This window comes from Ammodytes marinus (assembly GCF_949987685.1).
Source record: "Ammodytes marinus genome assembly, chromosome: 6".
Classification (NCBI taxonomy): Eukaryota; Metazoa; Chordata; class Actinopteri; order Uranoscopiformes; family Ammodytidae; genus Ammodytes; species Ammodytes marinus.
Window position 1 is genome coordinate 19,879,717 of NC_137235.1, and position 17,476 is coordinate 19,897,192.

General features: G+C 40.3%; 2 protein-coding genes across 2 annotated transcripts in view; both read right to left on the reverse strand.

Moving 5' to 3' along the window:
• Positions 1–1,040, reverse strand: part of helz (helicase with zinc finger) — a 64,822-nt gene extending 63,782 nt beyond the window's left edge. Inside the window, exon 1 of the mRNA XM_080029493.1 lies at positions 993–1,040. The gene's annotated coding sequence lies outside the window, so the exon portion shown is untranslated. The remainder of the gene's footprint in view (positions 1–992) is intronic.
• A 3,583-nt stretch (positions 1,041–4,623) lies between these two features.
• psmd12 (proteasome 26S subunit, non-ATPase 12) lies at positions 4,624–11,525 on the reverse strand. Its single transcript, XM_080028959.1, has 11 exons — positions 11,345–11,525; positions 10,555–10,614; positions 9,114–9,242; positions 8,855–8,962; positions 8,637–8,741; positions 8,260–8,409; positions 7,501–7,635; positions 6,796–6,908; positions 6,126–6,300; positions 5,662–5,739; positions 4,624–5,074 (listed from the first exon to the last, which is right to left on the reverse strand). Exons 1-11 carry the CDS (start codon positions 11,453–11,455, stop codon positions 4,865–4,867), a joined length of 1,374 nt encoding a protein of 457 aa, XP_079885085.1. The 5' UTR covers positions 11,456–11,525; the 3' UTR covers positions 4,624–4,864.
• Between the last annotated feature and the right edge of the window lie 5,951 nt (positions 11,526–17,476).

Sequence of the window (17,476 nt, forward strand, 5' to 3'; positions counted from 1 at the left end):
TGTGGCTAGGAAGTGAAAAATCGTGTCAACGATGAAACCAAATATGGGACTGATCTTCACGCAATAGTCACTCAAATTAAGAGAGGTTACTTCAACACCTATGCAGCGTTTTACACTCCTATTTATAACAGTAGGCATAACTGTCACCTAATGTGAGAATCCCTGCAAGCGAGGGGCAACAACTCGTTTGGCGGGACACAGTAGTTGGACACCCGCCTTGTTTTTAAGTGTCTAGTCGAGGGATTCTGCTACAATTTCGACTGCAGTACAGCTGAGATAAAAGCTAACATTGTAGCTGAAGATAGCTGTACTAAGAGCATCGACTGCTTTCATTCTGACATAACGTTATTTGGCTTGACAGTATGTCAGCAGCAGTGTGCAAAAAAGCACGGCTAGAAAACTTGAATATTTCTCCGAGCCCGATTAGTAGCGAGGTGTGAAGAAAACGAATATAAATACACACAGACGAAGACAATTACTTGTTTTGTATTTTGGCAGGTAGTAATGGCTGTTGTTTTTCTGGAAAACTTGCCATGACTGTTGCAAGTCAGAGTGATGACGGCAGCGCTACAAGCCCCTGGAAAAAGATGTCCCCGCGGTGTTGGTTAACTTACCCTTCGTGTTTGCACGTTAGGATAAAAAGTGTTGGCACTAAAACAAAATATGCGTAGCTAACAGTTAGCTCGCTAGCCAAAACACGGCCTTTCCTGGCACCAAACTGGCGAGCTCACAACAAGAATAGCTGGCTGATTTGTTCCATGTTAGCACGCTAGCTAGCTAACTAGCTAGGTTCGCCGAAACAAAACGGGCTCGGGCCTGTGTTTTTGCCACGGTGTTAAGGCGCATATAATTGACGTGACACTATGATGTTAACCGTGCATGAACTCAAAGCATTGTTCATTGTACTAATGATTTGAGGAGGGGTTTTATGTCAGTGAATGTACGATTAAAAAGACAAGTGAACGGGCTGAAAATGGGAAGTCAACACTTACCTAGCTTTACTTTCTACGCCATCTTGGATCCACTTGTCAGACCATCGCAAAGCATAGTGGGATGTACTGATCTGAAGGTTGCGAGGACTGCTGTGTGTGTTGTGTGTATGCTTGTGGCAGTGTGTGTTTGCGTGTGGCCTTAGATGGTAGGGATCTTCCTTGTCTAAAAGCTTGTGTCTCAAAATGCTGATGATTTTAATTCCTCTCAACCATAAAACTAAGGAAATAATATTTACAGTAAAATATTATAAAATAGCACATGAATCTATGAAACAAATAGGAATTGAAATGTAACAACACATTTAAGAATTGTCCATATTGTCATTTTGTACAGGTTGGAAAAAAAACGGGTGTAATGTAACTAAGTAGCTAACATTTCCTCAAGTAGGCTACTGTAACCTAGTTTGAGGCACTTGTACTTTACTTGAATATTTTCCTTTCGTGCTACTCCACTACAATTAAGAGGGAAATATTCAACTTTTTACTTCACTACATCTATCTGATAACAGCCTACTTTACGAATGAAAATGTTTGCACACAATACATATGAAGATTTTATAAAATATTGACTATTTTCACAATAGTTATTTTTAATACATATGGTTCTTTTCAATTTGAGAATCTGCTGCTTTTCTCTTTAATAATTACATTTTTTACCAATCAGTCAATCAATAAACTGAGCTGCCTTTACATTAATGCAGGGGTGGCCAACCCGCGGCTCGCGAGCCGCATGCGGCTCTTTGCCCAGCTTCGTGCGGCTTTTCAGTTCATATCAAATTATGTGATTATAATTTTTTTTTTTTTTTTTTTATACTTTTTTTTTTGTGTGGGCCTATGTGTGTGCATGTTCGCAAACGTTTCATTCGGCTCTTACGTTCGTTTTACCTGTTGTCTATTATTTCATTTTTAATTTTATTAATGTGTAGGCCCTATGTGTAGGCCTATGCCTGTTCGCAACGCAACATAACGTTCGCAAACGTTTGGTGCGGACGCAACATAAAACTGCTCGCTCAGCTTGGAGGGAGGTTTTCCGTGAGTAAACTATTTGTGTCAAGTTCGCTCCGAAACAGAGTGGGAGAGTTCATATTTTTTGTTGAACGTTATGGCAGGCCATTCTGCCTTATATGCCAGGTGTCATTTGCGCATTTCAAGGCTTCAAATCTTCGGCGCCACTTCAGCTCTCTCCATGCTAAAAGTAAGTCCCACAAAGCAACATGCATAGTAAGAGAAAAACGCTATTTTAAATTGTTATATTTTTGTTTGTGGACTTGGTTGAACTGAGAGTTTGTGTGTGAGGCAGTGCACACAATGTTCATTGTTGAAAATGACTGCCCTGTCGTCTTTAGTACTGTAGGAGTCCAGTCCTGTCATTATCACAGGGGCGGCCTTAACGATCTGGGGGCCCGTTTCAAGTCCTAGTGTGGGGCCCCCTTTTTTTTTTATTTTTTTTTATTTTTTTTTATAATAAATAATGCTTGTGCATGCATGTGCAAGCTCCCCGCGAAAATAAAAACGCCCCCCCCCCCCCCCTGAAATCTTACTGGCCACCCCAGTGCCCCCACCAGTTCAAATGTTATTTTTTATTTTCATTTTATTTTTTTAATTACATTTTTTTCCTGATATGTATCCTAGTTCAGAGATGATATGTATTTTTTTTCTTTCTTAACTTTTTTTGATAGGTAGTTGCCAAGTTCATCACACAAACACTCCAATCCACTGATATGAGATCAGTTTTCAATTTTCAATTACTAAATTAATGGTAGGACTGTGGCCACTAGAACTGGTCTCTGGTCAGCAAAGGTCTTGAAAACAGCATAAGTGTGCTTGTGACATGCGTGCCACCCATGCATGTGTATAGGCACGTGTCCCAGCAGATTTTTGAAATCTGAATAAAAAAAATAAAGTTTGTAGTTAGCGAGTGTAACATGTTCTTAGCAAGGCCAGACTTTCATAAATAAAGGTTTATTTTTTTAGCAAGATATTTGGTCAAAAGCTAGTGGTCATCCGTCCCTCTGTGCAGTTGTTAGGCATCTGGCTGCTAGCAAGTTATGTTGTCTTGCTAATTTTACTATTCATCTGAGCTGAAATAAATATTGACTTTTTCCTTTATTATCTTCGCCAGAATGCACCAGAATGCTTAGATTACATGTTAAAAACACAAAAAAATCTTCTGGGGGGGGGATGCCCCCAGACCCCCCTTCAGGGGTTTAGTTTTCTGACAAACATTACAATGGATACTAACATGATTTGGGCATTTGGGATTATAAATCATCTTTGAATTGGTTGTACAGCACATCACATGCTATTCATTCAGGTGTGCGATGGCCACCCCACTCTAACTCTGTGGCCCACCTTGGCCACCCCCAGTCAAAATTTCCTGGAATCGCCACTGTGTGTACCCGTGTGTACGATGTGGCTCTTTGCAGTAACACAGTAAAAAATGTGGCTCTTTGTCTCTGACTGGTTGGCCACCCCTGCATTAATGTATCAGAAACAATAATCTGATAAAGTAAAACAGTCACTTTGACTTTTTAATAAATTAAGTACATTTTCCTAATAATACTTATATATAGCCTACTTTTACTTAGGTGACGTTTTCAATGCAGGGCTTTCACTTGTTCCAGAGTATTTTTAGTTTGTTATTTGCACTCTTACTTTAGTATAGGATCTGAATACTTCCTCCACCACTGCTTAAGCACTACCTAGTTCATCTTTGACCATACATTCCATACGGGCTAAATACTCTTGATAGCCTACTTTAATACTTTTAAAATAAGTAGGTGGTAATATAATTGTATACAATAGCCTAGATAAAAAATACAAGTGACATTTTGCTCTGTATACACCTTTACATTACAGCGTTTGACTTACGCTGTCACGAGAAGTACACAAGTAATTCATCCTAGGGCCAATTTTTTTTTCTGATTCCGTTTTAAAAATGCCTTTGCTTTGTTATCAGGGGATTCTCATCCATCGGCAAGTTTATTCAGCTCTATGTAGGATGCCATCACCCATATGAATTTGTCTTATAGCACAACTGCTGAGTTTCTGGTAGAGCCATTATAATTACTACTACTGCTACTGTGGCTGACATTGATGTAAATGAACAGCAGAAAAAAAGCCCAAATGGCGTAGCTAATTGGGTTCATGAAAAAACCTATTAAAAGGAAAAACTGTTTTAATATTAACCAAAACAGAGCCACGAGAAAAGACAATCAGTGAAGCTGAATCACATTTTGAGAAAGAAGAGCCTGCTGCAAATTACTAAGTGAACATAAATATGATGATGTTGTGTTAGGGTAAGTGTATGCTGGGCCAAACAATGTCCAAACAGTGATAATAGCTGCATATTAAAATGTGGATAGTATTATTGTGAGTATGGAAAAACTGCTGTATTTAAGTGTGTGTGTACACATTTGACATTTGGATGTATGTCAACAGTTTAAAAGGCTGTATAAAACCTGAATACAACTTTAACCAAAATGTAGAAGTTTATTGTTCACATTGCTAAGTATACATTTAAAAGGGTTTATGTCCATACTGCAATAAACGCTGAACTAATGTATATGAATAATTAAACAGCAATGGGAAATCCAGTCTTTGAGGACACCGACAGAGGGATGCAAAGAGGGGAGGTGCCCATATGTTTATTTATTGACAATGTTTTACTGGATTGTGTAAAAAAAAGAAAAATTAACAAAGTTGAAGTGGCATTTAAGTGCTGCAGATGCTTCTCCAATTACATGCCATTGGAATATGGGTGCCTTCACAATCCGCCAATATACTGTATATTCAAAAACTTAACCACAGAAGAAGAAAAAAACACAAACAAATATGAACCGAAACATAAAATAATGCACTATATTCTTGTTTCACTGCAGGTTGTGGATCATCTCCTCCTTAGCGATGAGATGCGTGGTCTTGTTGACCAGAGACATGAGCGAGTTGAGTTTCTGCGACCAGTCGTTGAGCAGGTCATTGGGGTCTTTAGGCCTCTGGAAGTTGATGATGCCAGCCATCCGGTCCACCTTGGCATAGATGGTCTTGTTTACCACTAGGCTGGAGAGGAACTCCTCCGATTCCTGGTGAGACATTTGAGTAGACAGACATCCCGTTAGTGTCAATGGAAATGTTTCTTCATCAGGGTAATTAAGTCTCCTTATTATCCAAATGCATAAATTGTTTTTACCACTAAACCACAAGCACCCCCCATCCAAAAAAAAAAGTCCCACAAAAAAGAACCCACAGATACTTGTACACTGTTCAATATAGCACATCAAACGGTGATTATTTTCCTAACAATATCTTTTGGAATTCACTTGCAGTTGATCCTACAGTAGTTATTCTCTACCTGCTACAACTGAAGTGATTTCATACATTTGCGGAGAGTATGTAGAGAGTGCAATGGCTTACCACAAAATTAACAAATAATAAATTAGAACGATTATTTTCAGGGTCTTGTTTATGCCATTACCAACTACAAATGATTTGTCAATGACCCAATTTCACCCAATCAGGAGATTGAATCAGCACTGATCTCTTTGTGTACATCTTAAACTTCAAATGCCAATGTTGATGGAAACAAACAGGCTGACAAATCACAGCAAAAGTGTTTTTTTTCTGTGCTGCAAGCTTTTTGCATGAGCCAAATAGTAAAACTGTTCCTTACGTCAATAGAGAGATCAAGCAGTCCAGCCATCCTCTTCATTGTGATTCTGGTGTAATATTTGGCCATTATTCTGATGTTCTGGGGGGGACGAGAGGGGAAATAATTTAATTAATATACATATCTGCAGTGGAATATTTGCATACTTTACATAAGGTTAGAACATAGACAGCTTTCAGGTCATATCATCACTTGCTTTTGAAATAAAAAATATTCACATAATGAAATCCAACCTTCCATTACCAATTTTTTAAATACATTATTTAGAAATAGAACTTCAACTTGAATCCATCAGGGTTGATGATGTTTAACTCGGTCGGCTTTAACCAAATCAACCCTTTTGAACAAAAAAATCTGAACAGATGAGCCTAAATCGTCATATATACAGTATATACACCACACAGAAAAAGAAAAAAATTACTGGCCCAGCTCATAGCCATTGAATATTTTGTTTGTGTGGGACTTACATGCTCCACCACTCTATTCTTCAGGTCCTTCCACCTCTTCTCTGCATCCTCTGAATAAGTGAAGACGTCTGTAGCGGGGCTGTCGGTGGAGCCTTCCCTCAGCTCCTTGCCGTAGTCCTCCACTAGAGCCGCCCAGCGCATCAGCTCCATGGTGGTGAACTGTTTCAGCAGGTCCCTGGGAACAGAGGAGAAGTATGATACAAGTTACCACTGCATTCACACCTCACAGTAGAGTGGGTACACAGAATGTGTCTGTACATGAGAGCATCAATGATCTTTGCTCTGCCATGAAAAAGACAAAAACATTAAAAGAAAAACACTGCTAAAATGGTACTGTGCCATTGGGCAACAGAGTAAGCGCAGATTCTAGGAAACGGTTTTCTAACTTTATCTACATATTCTGTTTTTGCGAGTCAGAAAATTCATTTCTCACATTTCAACAGACGCCGGCACCAACTCACTGGGATATTGTATAGTTGATTGTTGATTCCGCCAGCTTTTAATTTTCAAAGATGCGAGTTTGACTTTTTCCCCAGTATCACCCCTCTGCCCGTTCATAGCAGCAAACAATGCTTTCACATAAAGATTGCTGTAATTGCATATAAGAAAGTGGACCCATGTCTCATTCATGGTGAAGCCAACAGGCAGAGATGCACCAAGTATATCTTACTTGTATTTGGGAATTTCTTCCAGTTTCTTGTCCTCGTTAATTCTGTGCACAAGGTCTGACTGCTCGTTGTCGTAAGGAGCCAGAATCACGTAGAGCACCACACTCTTCAGGGCCTGAAATACAAATGCATTAATGGCTTTAAGTGGAGCAACACTCCAAAGAATGTGAAGTAAAAAGAGCATCGATCATGTGCCCTGATGAAAAACCCTCATGGCCCGTGTGCAAAAGTCAAGATTTCAGAACCAATACTCAGGGCTAACATCTCCCTCATAAAGAACAGCGTTTAGTCATCAAGTCTTCGACCGTGTTAGTACAAGAACAGAATACAGTATTTCCAAACATGCAGTATATTCTTCAGCCATTGTAATGTGTTCCAGCAAAAGTGCAGGAAAACAGAAAATATGGAAGCACACTCCCTATTGTTACTGCATTACATTTTACTGTAAACAATGATCAAACAAGGGAATTTCAGCAGTGAATTGGAAACAATAGAAAGAATACCTTAAAAATTATAATTTTTCTTCAACCAAAGGAAAAAGGTAGACGTTTTAAATGTTTAATAAATCTGTTACAGTGCGACATTGTCCAAAGTATTTTATCCAGTCATTGATTTAAAAGAGCACTATTTGGCAGTTAAAATGCCTATGTACTTTAAGTGTATTATTCACTCAGTGATGTGTTGAAAATACACTGTGAGCCATGTACCTGTTGCCACTTGCTGCTGTCCTCCAGGATGCAGGGGGTGTCATAGATGGCCCGGTAGTGTTTGCAGATGGACAGGTAGGAGCCCTCGTGCTGGTCCACTTGGATCATTAGGTTGTAGTATTTCAGCTTCAACTCCTGAGTGGTTTATCACACAAAAAGAGAACATTACAGCATAATGCAACAGTTCAGGTTCGCCAAAAGTGACTACAGATTTCACAAACTGAGTTAGGAAAGTGGACCAAGGTATCCCCCCATGGAATCTCCAAGTGAAATGTAAGACTTTAATACCTTTCTGACGCCACTTAAAATGAAATGCGATGCCAAAGTCAAAGCCATACTGGCAGAAGTGGGGAGGATATAATGGAAATTCTGACACATTTAAAAAAAAAAAAGGTACTCTTACTCTTTAGTTTTACTCACATTAATATACTAACATTGATATACTGTAACAAGTTTTGTGAAGTGTGTATACTCGTACAAACAAAATCAAAAGTGCTTATTTGTCACTTTACGACCCCTCTTCAAAATATTTTATCCTACAAAAGGGTAATCAAAAAATGTAAGACCTTTGTAAATAGGTTCAATACTTTGTCATTAAAATTCAATACTTCTTAAGCCTTATTTTGAGAATATTAAATTCAGTGCTTTTTTAATGCTTTTAAGACCTCGTGGGAACAGTCAACAAATGCTTGTTCGTCATCAGTGTTCGTAACACCAACCTGTGATAAACACCGCAGTATTTTATTAATGCTCAATTACCTCGGAGCCCTCCTCTTGGAAGAATTTGGTGTTTATCTTTTTGCTGATGATCTGCGTGCGGATATAATCTTTGACTGCAATGCAAAGCCTCATCTGTTCCAAGATAAACTCCACCTTCTCCTTTTTCTCCATGGAGCCATACGTCTCCACCTGAGCAGTAAAAAAAAATATTATGAGCACATTGTAAACTGCAGAACACAAAACTTGTTTTATGTAGTTTGCATATTACTACAACTATAATCATGTAGTTTATTACTACAATAATGTACTCTTATATAACTGTGGTGACAATAGTATCAGCATGGCTATATAATCTTGATTCTAAACACAGACGACATAGATGCATCCCATTGTTCTTCATCTCATTGGTCTCTTACCTGCAGCTCCTGAAGAATAGCTGCTGCCTCTTTGACCTCTCCGCTCTGCTCCTTGATACACGCCAAGGTCTTTGACAGCCTGGCACGCTCAATCTCTACATAGATCTTGGAGGAGGAGATGTTAAATGTATTAGAGAGGAGAACGCTTATGTCTTGAGAGGAACTTAATTTCTGTCTATAGTACACAGCTGTTTTAAACACGCACACAACACACACACCTTGCCAGCAGTCACAGTGCGAAGTGTGTCAATGAGTCTGAGCTTGATCGGCAGATCGGTCACAGCATCCACATACTTGTAACATTCTTGCACCATCTTGGCAACAGCCTGTTAAGACAGAGGGAGAAGAACAAATAGATTAAGGTTCCTTTATTTAGAGTTTGACAAAGAATGGTCTTGAGGAAACAATGTTTGGTCAAAGGACCTGTATAGTAAATGTAGATGAAGGAAGCATCTAGTAAAAACAGCAGTATCTGACCTGTTTCAGCTGACTCCTCCTTTTGGTGAGCAACATGATGTTTTCATTCAGGGCATCCCAGTCCTTGGCTTCATAACACATTTGTACCACGGCCACCAGGATTCTGGAGGTGGACAGCATGTCTGATGCCTGAGCAAGGGGGTTGATGGGCAGATATGTGAAACAAGAACAAGGACAAAAACATACACATACACATATCTCAGTACATTTGTTACTTATTTAATTCACACTAATACCACTACTCCTCAAACTTATCCAGGGAAATTCGACTTTCTTCAAATGCATCCCTTCAGGGTTCCAAGAAAATGTTTTGTTTTTATCCGGGCATGTTGGTTAATTTCTCGGTTTTTTTCATGACAGAAAAGAAGAATTATAGGTTTTTAAAAATGCAAAAAAAAAAAATCTATCTAACTGTTGCTGCTCTGGGTGACTCGCTGTAATACCTAATTTTTCCAATTTAAGATCATTTACACTCACTGCTTAGACCTGTTCCAGGTGATACCACAATACCATGCCTCGTTTCCGCCGAGTAGAGCGGGTCGGAGCGGCTCAGAGCGGGACAGCTCGCCTTTAAGAATCTCGGTGGTGTTTCCACCGCCGACCCTACCCTTACTGGTAGGGCGGGGTTTAGGCTGTGCTGCGATAGCCGCCGCCAGAATATGGGTCAAACTATTGGGCTGTGGAACAACTGTGGTCAAGCCAGCGGTCTCTCGTTTCTGCTTGGTCAAACCTGCCGCTTCTTTATTTATTCCCCTCGTGTTGTGAATGTATTACGCCGGTAAATGCGAAGAGACGGCTCGGTGCAAGCCCAACAGAGACAGTGAGCGGCTCTGGCTGCGGCAGCTACGTGACATTGTAGCAGTGGGACAGTGTAGCCCACTGATTAATTTAATGACGAGGAAAAACACCACACAATAAACAGTACTGCACGTCACATTTTTCGCCAAAACACAAGACTCTCTTCACTCTTGCCGAGGTGACTACACACGGTGGAAATTATTCTTTCGACCAATCAACGGACGGCAATGTGTAGCTCCACCTTTTCGGCAGCTGGTATCCAAACGGAGGAGTACCGAAAATGGGAGCGGATTAGAGCGATTAGGCTCGCCTATATCCGTACCCTACCCAACTTTTAGCAAATAGAAAGTCAAAATAACCAGACCGAACCGCTCCGTGGAAACGTGGCATAAAAGGTTGACTATGCAACATTTTCATTTAAAATGAAATTATAGAGCCACTTCTACCTCACTAAAATGTTGTTTGGTGGTGTGTTTACCTGCACATTTTTTTTTTTTTTCATTAAAATGTTGCATAGTCTGCCTTTAAGATCTGCTCTGATTTGGACACCTTCGACATTCACATTTTGGAGTCAACTTCCCCAGACAGGGACCTTTCCACAGCCAAAGGAAATACAATTAGAAAAAACAACACATCCTCTCACCGTTCTGGTTTGCTTCTCCAATGACAACAAGCTCTCAATGGCCTCCTGAAGCTTGCCCTCCTGCAGCAGGAAAACACACATATTTGGCATTAGTTACACTAATGACTAACCCAAAGCTGCATTTGCTATCAATTGATCAAGGCAAACATAAATATTGTTGTATTTTTTTGTGTTAACTGTTGTATTCCTCTCTGCATGCCAACTTGTTGTTGCCTGTATTGTATGTATTAATGTGCCAATGTTTTGTTGTTCCTTGTGGCTCTGTATTGAAATTGTTGTATTGCTGTGCTGTATATAAGCATCACTTTATATGTTTGAAAAAATCCCACCAAAGGACTACAGTCTAAATAACACATCTAGCTGGCTAACACTGACACTTTGACAGAGACGTTGATCAATGTGTGCCGTCCTCTACAAATAAATAGATGAAATAACGTTACTTTGATAAACGACACAATAGAAGCTTTTTATGCGAATTAACACATTTTTTAAAATGCACTTTGTTTGCCTGGCTAGCAAGTTAGCTAAAAGTGTTGCCAATGACTATGCTGCTAAGACTACTAGCAAGCTAGCTAGCTCAATACAAGTATTAAGTGAGCATAAAGGGATACAAGAAAGGGGTATAAGTTAAAAAACAACAACATATTAACATTAATCAGTTATTTAAGCTTAATATATTGTTTACATGACGTGTTCGTGTGGTGCTAAAGCAAGTCGACGCTAGCTCTGATGCTAACGCACTGATGCACCATGACTCAGCCGGCGCTGGCCTCTTTCACACCCCGCTTACTTTGGCCATTTTCTCGCATTCCGGGAGACGCTGGTCTACAGTTGAACTGTAGTCCATCTCCATCTTCACAATCTTCCCATCGGATCTTTCGGATCGCTCCACCTCAGCCATCTTTGAGGTGTACAGGTTGAGACAACGTACGGGATTTTATTTTCTTAGGACAAAACCGAGCCTGACACTATTTTGCTTGTCAAATGAACGAGACGGTAGGCGACCAATCAGAGGAGAGAACTAAGCAGCTGTCCGAGGCGCCTGAAGGACCCGTTGAGGACCCCGCCTCAGAATACTTCAGGCAGGCGCTATAAAAGCCTTCCTATGGCTGTGACGATCATACATTTAGAAAATAAAAATATTAATAACAACCAACTTTCATAATACAATAGATTAACTCAAATGAATTTAAAAAAATCTTAATAAAGTTATTCCATTTGTCAGATTGAGTTAAGACCTCTGATTTGTGACTCCAATATAATCAAACACCCAACATTTTAGAATCATGTTGGCCGTGATGATGATAATGATGGAGGAGGGGGACCATAATTACACAATTTAAAAAAAAGTGTCTAACAAATGGTCAGGGTGAATGAATGTGCAGAACTGTTTAGTGAATGGACATGTTCATGTGAACAAACGCAGAGAGCAATGACCACAGTCCACCAGTAGGTGTCCCTTCAATGTCTGTGTCAAGGCCACATTCCTGTCTTCACACAGTCCACTGCTTTGAAAGGCTCCATGTGCCCCAATAAATAAAGCTAATGTGGGTCAGTGATTTTCCTGCTCGTGGCAGAGAAAGCCCCTAAGCCCTGAGCTGAAATCAGTTTGATCCCAATGTAGGCTTAGCATAGACCCCAGAGGCTTGTTAAACTGAAAATGACTTGGATCCTATGAGAGGAAGATCCAGTATGGAACAGGGCTTTGAGATCACTTTTCTGTTACAGCTGAAGGGGACTGAATTGAAGCATTCAATTAGCCATCCTCGCCACCCTGGTCTTTGCGAGCAAGATCCAGATCAAATATTTGGATCAAGCTCATTTGATGTAGACACAGCGTTAACTGAAAAATAAAAATTTCACCTATTGGAATACAGTAGTAGGCCTACTCTATGTGGGGCAGACGCAGCAGGCCTGTGTTTGGTATTGTTGATGAGACACAGCCGTTCAAATGTGATCAGGCTCTAATCTCCTTTCTAATCAACACAGACCTCATTGAAACAGTTGGGTCATTATTAGGTCAGAGCTACTTGGTTCTGGGATACCACTCACATGAAAGCCCATCACTGTCCCATGGCCTGTGAGCCTCAGGGTTAGTAAGTGAAGATAAACACAGACAGTCCAAAGTGAAATACAGGCCTGGTGTTTTAAAGAGCTTATCCTTGTGTTATTGGTCAAAGGGATATGAAGGGAAACATTGTTTGATTGCTTGCTCAGCTATCATCATGGCTTGAGGTATCTTAGGACATGTCTTAAGACATCTCTTATCAAGGTTTCTTAAAGGCATTATGAGGCATGTCTTATCCAGCCGAAAGACATACAGTATATAGGACGTTTATGATGATGTCAAAGACCTCACGGCTACTCAGGTTTTCCCCTTTTTGTCCCTTTGTCTAACTTGTTTACTTCCCTTTTTTTATCTTCAGTTCAGCCTCAGTGCTCAATTCTGCACGGAATTTGATCAGTAAATTCAAAACATTTGTTGTCAACTATTGAAAAAGTCCTGTATCTGCAACTATGACATAATCACTCAATAGTATATGTGTATTGCACTCACTCGCCAAATCAGTCATTTTATACACATTTAAATTGAATGATGAGAGCAATTATTTTCAGTAAGCGTTGCCCTTCAGTAACAATAATTCTTGTTGCTTCCTGAGGCCTATGTGGTACTTGCTGTATTACTGTGACAGAGGGGAAAGTTTTTTGGAGTGCCGCTATGTAGATTGTTTCATTTGGAATTGGACTCTTTTAATTATAATGCCCATTTAATGTGCTGCAGACAATAGTAGACCATTTACAAGAGCACAAATGGAAAACCTTTAATCTGATTTTAAGACTGATCAATCCGGGCCTGCCTGCAGGAGCAACACAGGAGAGACATGCAGTTAATGTTGAAACTTTGTTTAAGACACCCCCTTTAAATGACAGATTAATTTCCTCTTTCTTCATAATATACAAACACTTACACACAGAGATTAAAAAAGCAAGGATTTTTTTTTGTAATTCATTCATCTTGTGGTTCTCTAAGGTTATAGAGAAACGTGAACAACTAGTCAAATGTGCCGGGATATTCTATTTCTGTTGCATATTTTATTAATTTAATAAACTGTGAATTACTTCTACTCATCAATAAGGCAGAAATACATCCCATATTCTGATTGATTGTTTGATTGAGTGATTTATTGATTACGTTGGTGACCCAGATTTGGGTGATAAAGTAGAAAATCTGAATTTAAATGCCATTTTTTTTGGAGGGTTTGCAGCACGGCATGAGTCCCATATATCGGGGGGAGGGAGCAGAGTGCGTAGGGGTGCGCCAAATGCTGTTTGTCAGCATCTTCACTCCAGAATTATGAGCGTAACATTTTGCTGAGCCGACCCACAATAAATCACATGTGTCAACAAGGCCAGCAGAGCAACCCCTACCTTAATTAAAAGTGACTGTTTCGAAATGCGTTTACATCATTCTCCCCGTTTTCAGTCAGGATGTGTGGGACTCAGGAGGAGTCACATTATAAATAGTGCTGTCATCACAGATACAGGCTGATCTCACCTGTCACTCGTATTCATTGAAGAACGTGTTTTGCCTAGCAGGGAAAGTAGGATATTTATTTTATACTTGGACAGAACGGACGTTGGACGTTTCACCGACAGAAGATCTTTACCATTTATTTTTGAAGTGGGGTTGTATGAGGAACTTAAGCCTAGTTATGGTGTTTTTCCATATACATGTGCTGGCTCGGCTCAGCTCGGCTTGGCTTGACTTGACACGACAGCCCAGCGCGGATGGGGGTTGCATACCATTACAGCAGGGCTACTCGTTTGTGGGTGCATTCACTGTGTTGACTATGCTCATTGAGATGTCTGGCTCATCTGACTTAGCAGCGGATGCTATTCACATGTCGTTAGAGGGTCAGGGGTCATTGAACGATGACGCTGATTAGTCATTTTAAGGAGTTTGGGGGAGATGTTGCTGTAACAGCATTGAAGCAACTGTTTCAGAGAGGGCCACAAGATTTTTTTTTCCCATATTTAAATGCTAACCTAAAAAATAATTATCCGTTCAATTGTAGGCCTATACACTAAATTTAGGATGTTTTCACTGCTGATTTGCGCACTGAACCGACAGGAGTTGGCATAATAGCCTACATGGCCGAACAATGCTTAAAAAAGTGCAAAAAAAACTGTCCGCCGGGGCAGTGCGACGTATCAGTCCGCAAATCAGCAATGAAAAAATCCTACATTAAGTTTAGCCTTTAGTTTTTTTAGGTAAGCATTTACTTTGCCTCAGGTGGTAGAGCGGGTCGGCCAATGATCAAAGCGTTGGCGGTTCGATTCCTGCCCTGCCACCTGTGTCATGGTTGTTGTGTCCTTGGGCAAGACACTTCACCCACCTTGCCTCGTGTGAATGTCAATAGTTAGCCTGCTATCGGTGTATGAATGTGTGTGTGAATGGTAACACGGGAATGGGAACAGGTCTCCCTTGAAAAAGAGTCTCCGGTCTCAATGGGATGTACCATAAATAAAAAAGGTTTGGTTATATAGGCCTACGTGGCGATAAAACTTATTTTGACTGGCCCCCTCTGCAACAGAACAATGCTGTATTTTGTTAGTGACGTCTCCCCCAAACTTTTAAATTACTGTACTGGCCGCCATCTCCATAAGGTAACAGCCTAACTATGTATAAGCTTCTCATACAAACAGACTTCAAAAATACTGAACTATCCCTTTAATATTTTGTTACATAACCTTTGTCATGCTGCAGGCAAACAAGACATCGGCAGACACATAGATAGGCCTATATCTTCCCTTGTGTGGTGGCCTTGCTTCACCAGACTTGCATGGGATTCAGCTCACTTTCCTACCCCCCGGTCCCCCCCCCCCATTATGGCTGATTGTAATGCATGTGTAGTTGGTAGGTCTGTGAGTTTGTGACTACAATATGGATAGGACTACAGTAGGCTATCGGCCTGCATCAAAAGGGCACTGTTAATCCAAACCAAACACATGTGAGCAACACCCTTCAAGCTGAGTCAGCACTTGAGCCTCATCCATGTGTAAAATGTTTCTACACTGCATGCTCAAAAGGCATCACTATTTTACGGAAGCGCCTGTGTGTGTGTGTAGGCCTATGTGTGTGTGTGTGTGAGAGAGAGAGTGTACAAAAAGAGGGCTTAGACAGATGTAGGGGGGCTGTGCAGCACTAAACTGATGTTTCCTGAGCTGTGGTTGTGTGTCAGCCGATGTTTCCACCAAGTAGCCTACTGCGCAGCGTCGTATTTCAGCGGGCCCGGCAGAGGGTGGAGAGGGGGGCAGGGGCTGCTGTTAACCGCTCGAATTTTCCGATGCCTTTGCAAGCTGCTTTTACAAGAAGGCTACAAGAAGTAGAAGCGGGGGAAGCAGAGAGCTTCCTTCTCCTCCCACTCAAGGACTCGTTTAGTTTTCATAACTTTGTAGACCACAACCGTCACATTTGTAGGCCTATGTGTGAGGGAGAGGGGTGGCTTCACCACGGGACACCGCTTTAAAACACATCACCACACATTTTCTTCATCAGCAATTTGGACGTTTACTTGTAGCGGTATCCAGAAAAGACCAGTGTGCAGCCAGACGGCAGAAGGCAATTTCACATCCGGTCAAACACTTTTCAAACTAATGGCCTGCATATTGAAAAAGTCAGTCAATAGTTATACTGTCACTATGACACTGGATATGCACCAAACACAACATAAAAATAAGTCATCGTTAACCTGCATATATTAAAACACATGCGATATTTTTTCAGCAACCTGACCTACTGCCTAATAATAATAGAGCTATCTCACCCCCTGACATTATACAGTAAATCGACATATTACATTTTAAACTACATGCCACTCAGCCATTATTATGGTCCAAGTGGTCAACATGTAGACATGTGTAACAGTGATAGTGTTTTGATGTATCCAGGAATGGTTAAATGATAAGATATTTAGACTGATATATAGTGGCTGGCCACCTGCCAGACCATCCAAAGGCAACAATTCGTTGTTGCACTGCTAGCAACCCAACACATAGGCTACTTCCCTCTGTACCCTGTTGTTGCTTACAAATGACAAGAAGGGCCAGTGCCAGAATTAGGCTACTCCTATGCTGGATTAATAGGCTTAGATATTTTCCAATTTAAATTGTTTAGTTGGTGGTAATTTGGGTAAAACAACTGGAACATGCAACAATGTAGCTATATAATATAAACTAAACTAAGAAAGCTCATAGATTTTGACACATTAGCCTACATTTAATTAGCTAATGATATAGGCCTAGTTTAGGCCTAGGGGATGCCAAAGCCTCCTGCAAATGTTTAACAGATTTAAGGCAGTTGCACACTGGGCACGACGCGAATAAACAGCACAAAAAAGCGAATATTTTGGAATGTGAATTTTAACGCGTCTCACTATTGGAAGCGAAGTCCTAGAAAAATCGAACTCTGTTCGAAAAAAATTAAAAGCCGCAATTTCGCAAAACAAAATTATGGCACTGATGTGGAAACTTGTATTGACTCTGTGTACGTTCGGTAATTATTAATAACGCACAAATTATTATATATAGAAGTAGCGTTCTCTCTTCTGATCCGAAAAGTTTATTTGCCGATTACATGCAGAGCGGGTGACTGAGAGATCGGCTTTCTGAAACTCGCACACTATGTAAGTGATCACTGTAAGAATACAGAGCGATTTAACACTTATATTAACATAAATAAATCGCTTACTTCACCTTTAAGCCTATATTTATAGAACTGGCCTGATAGAAAAAAAATAGGCCTATTTAAGATTGTTTGGACTAGGCTTATAACAGACAAAAACAGAAAACAAGGCGTTTCAGAAGTGTATTCTTTTTTGAAGCGACACATTTCAGAGTTTTATTTTGAAGTCCAGAAACC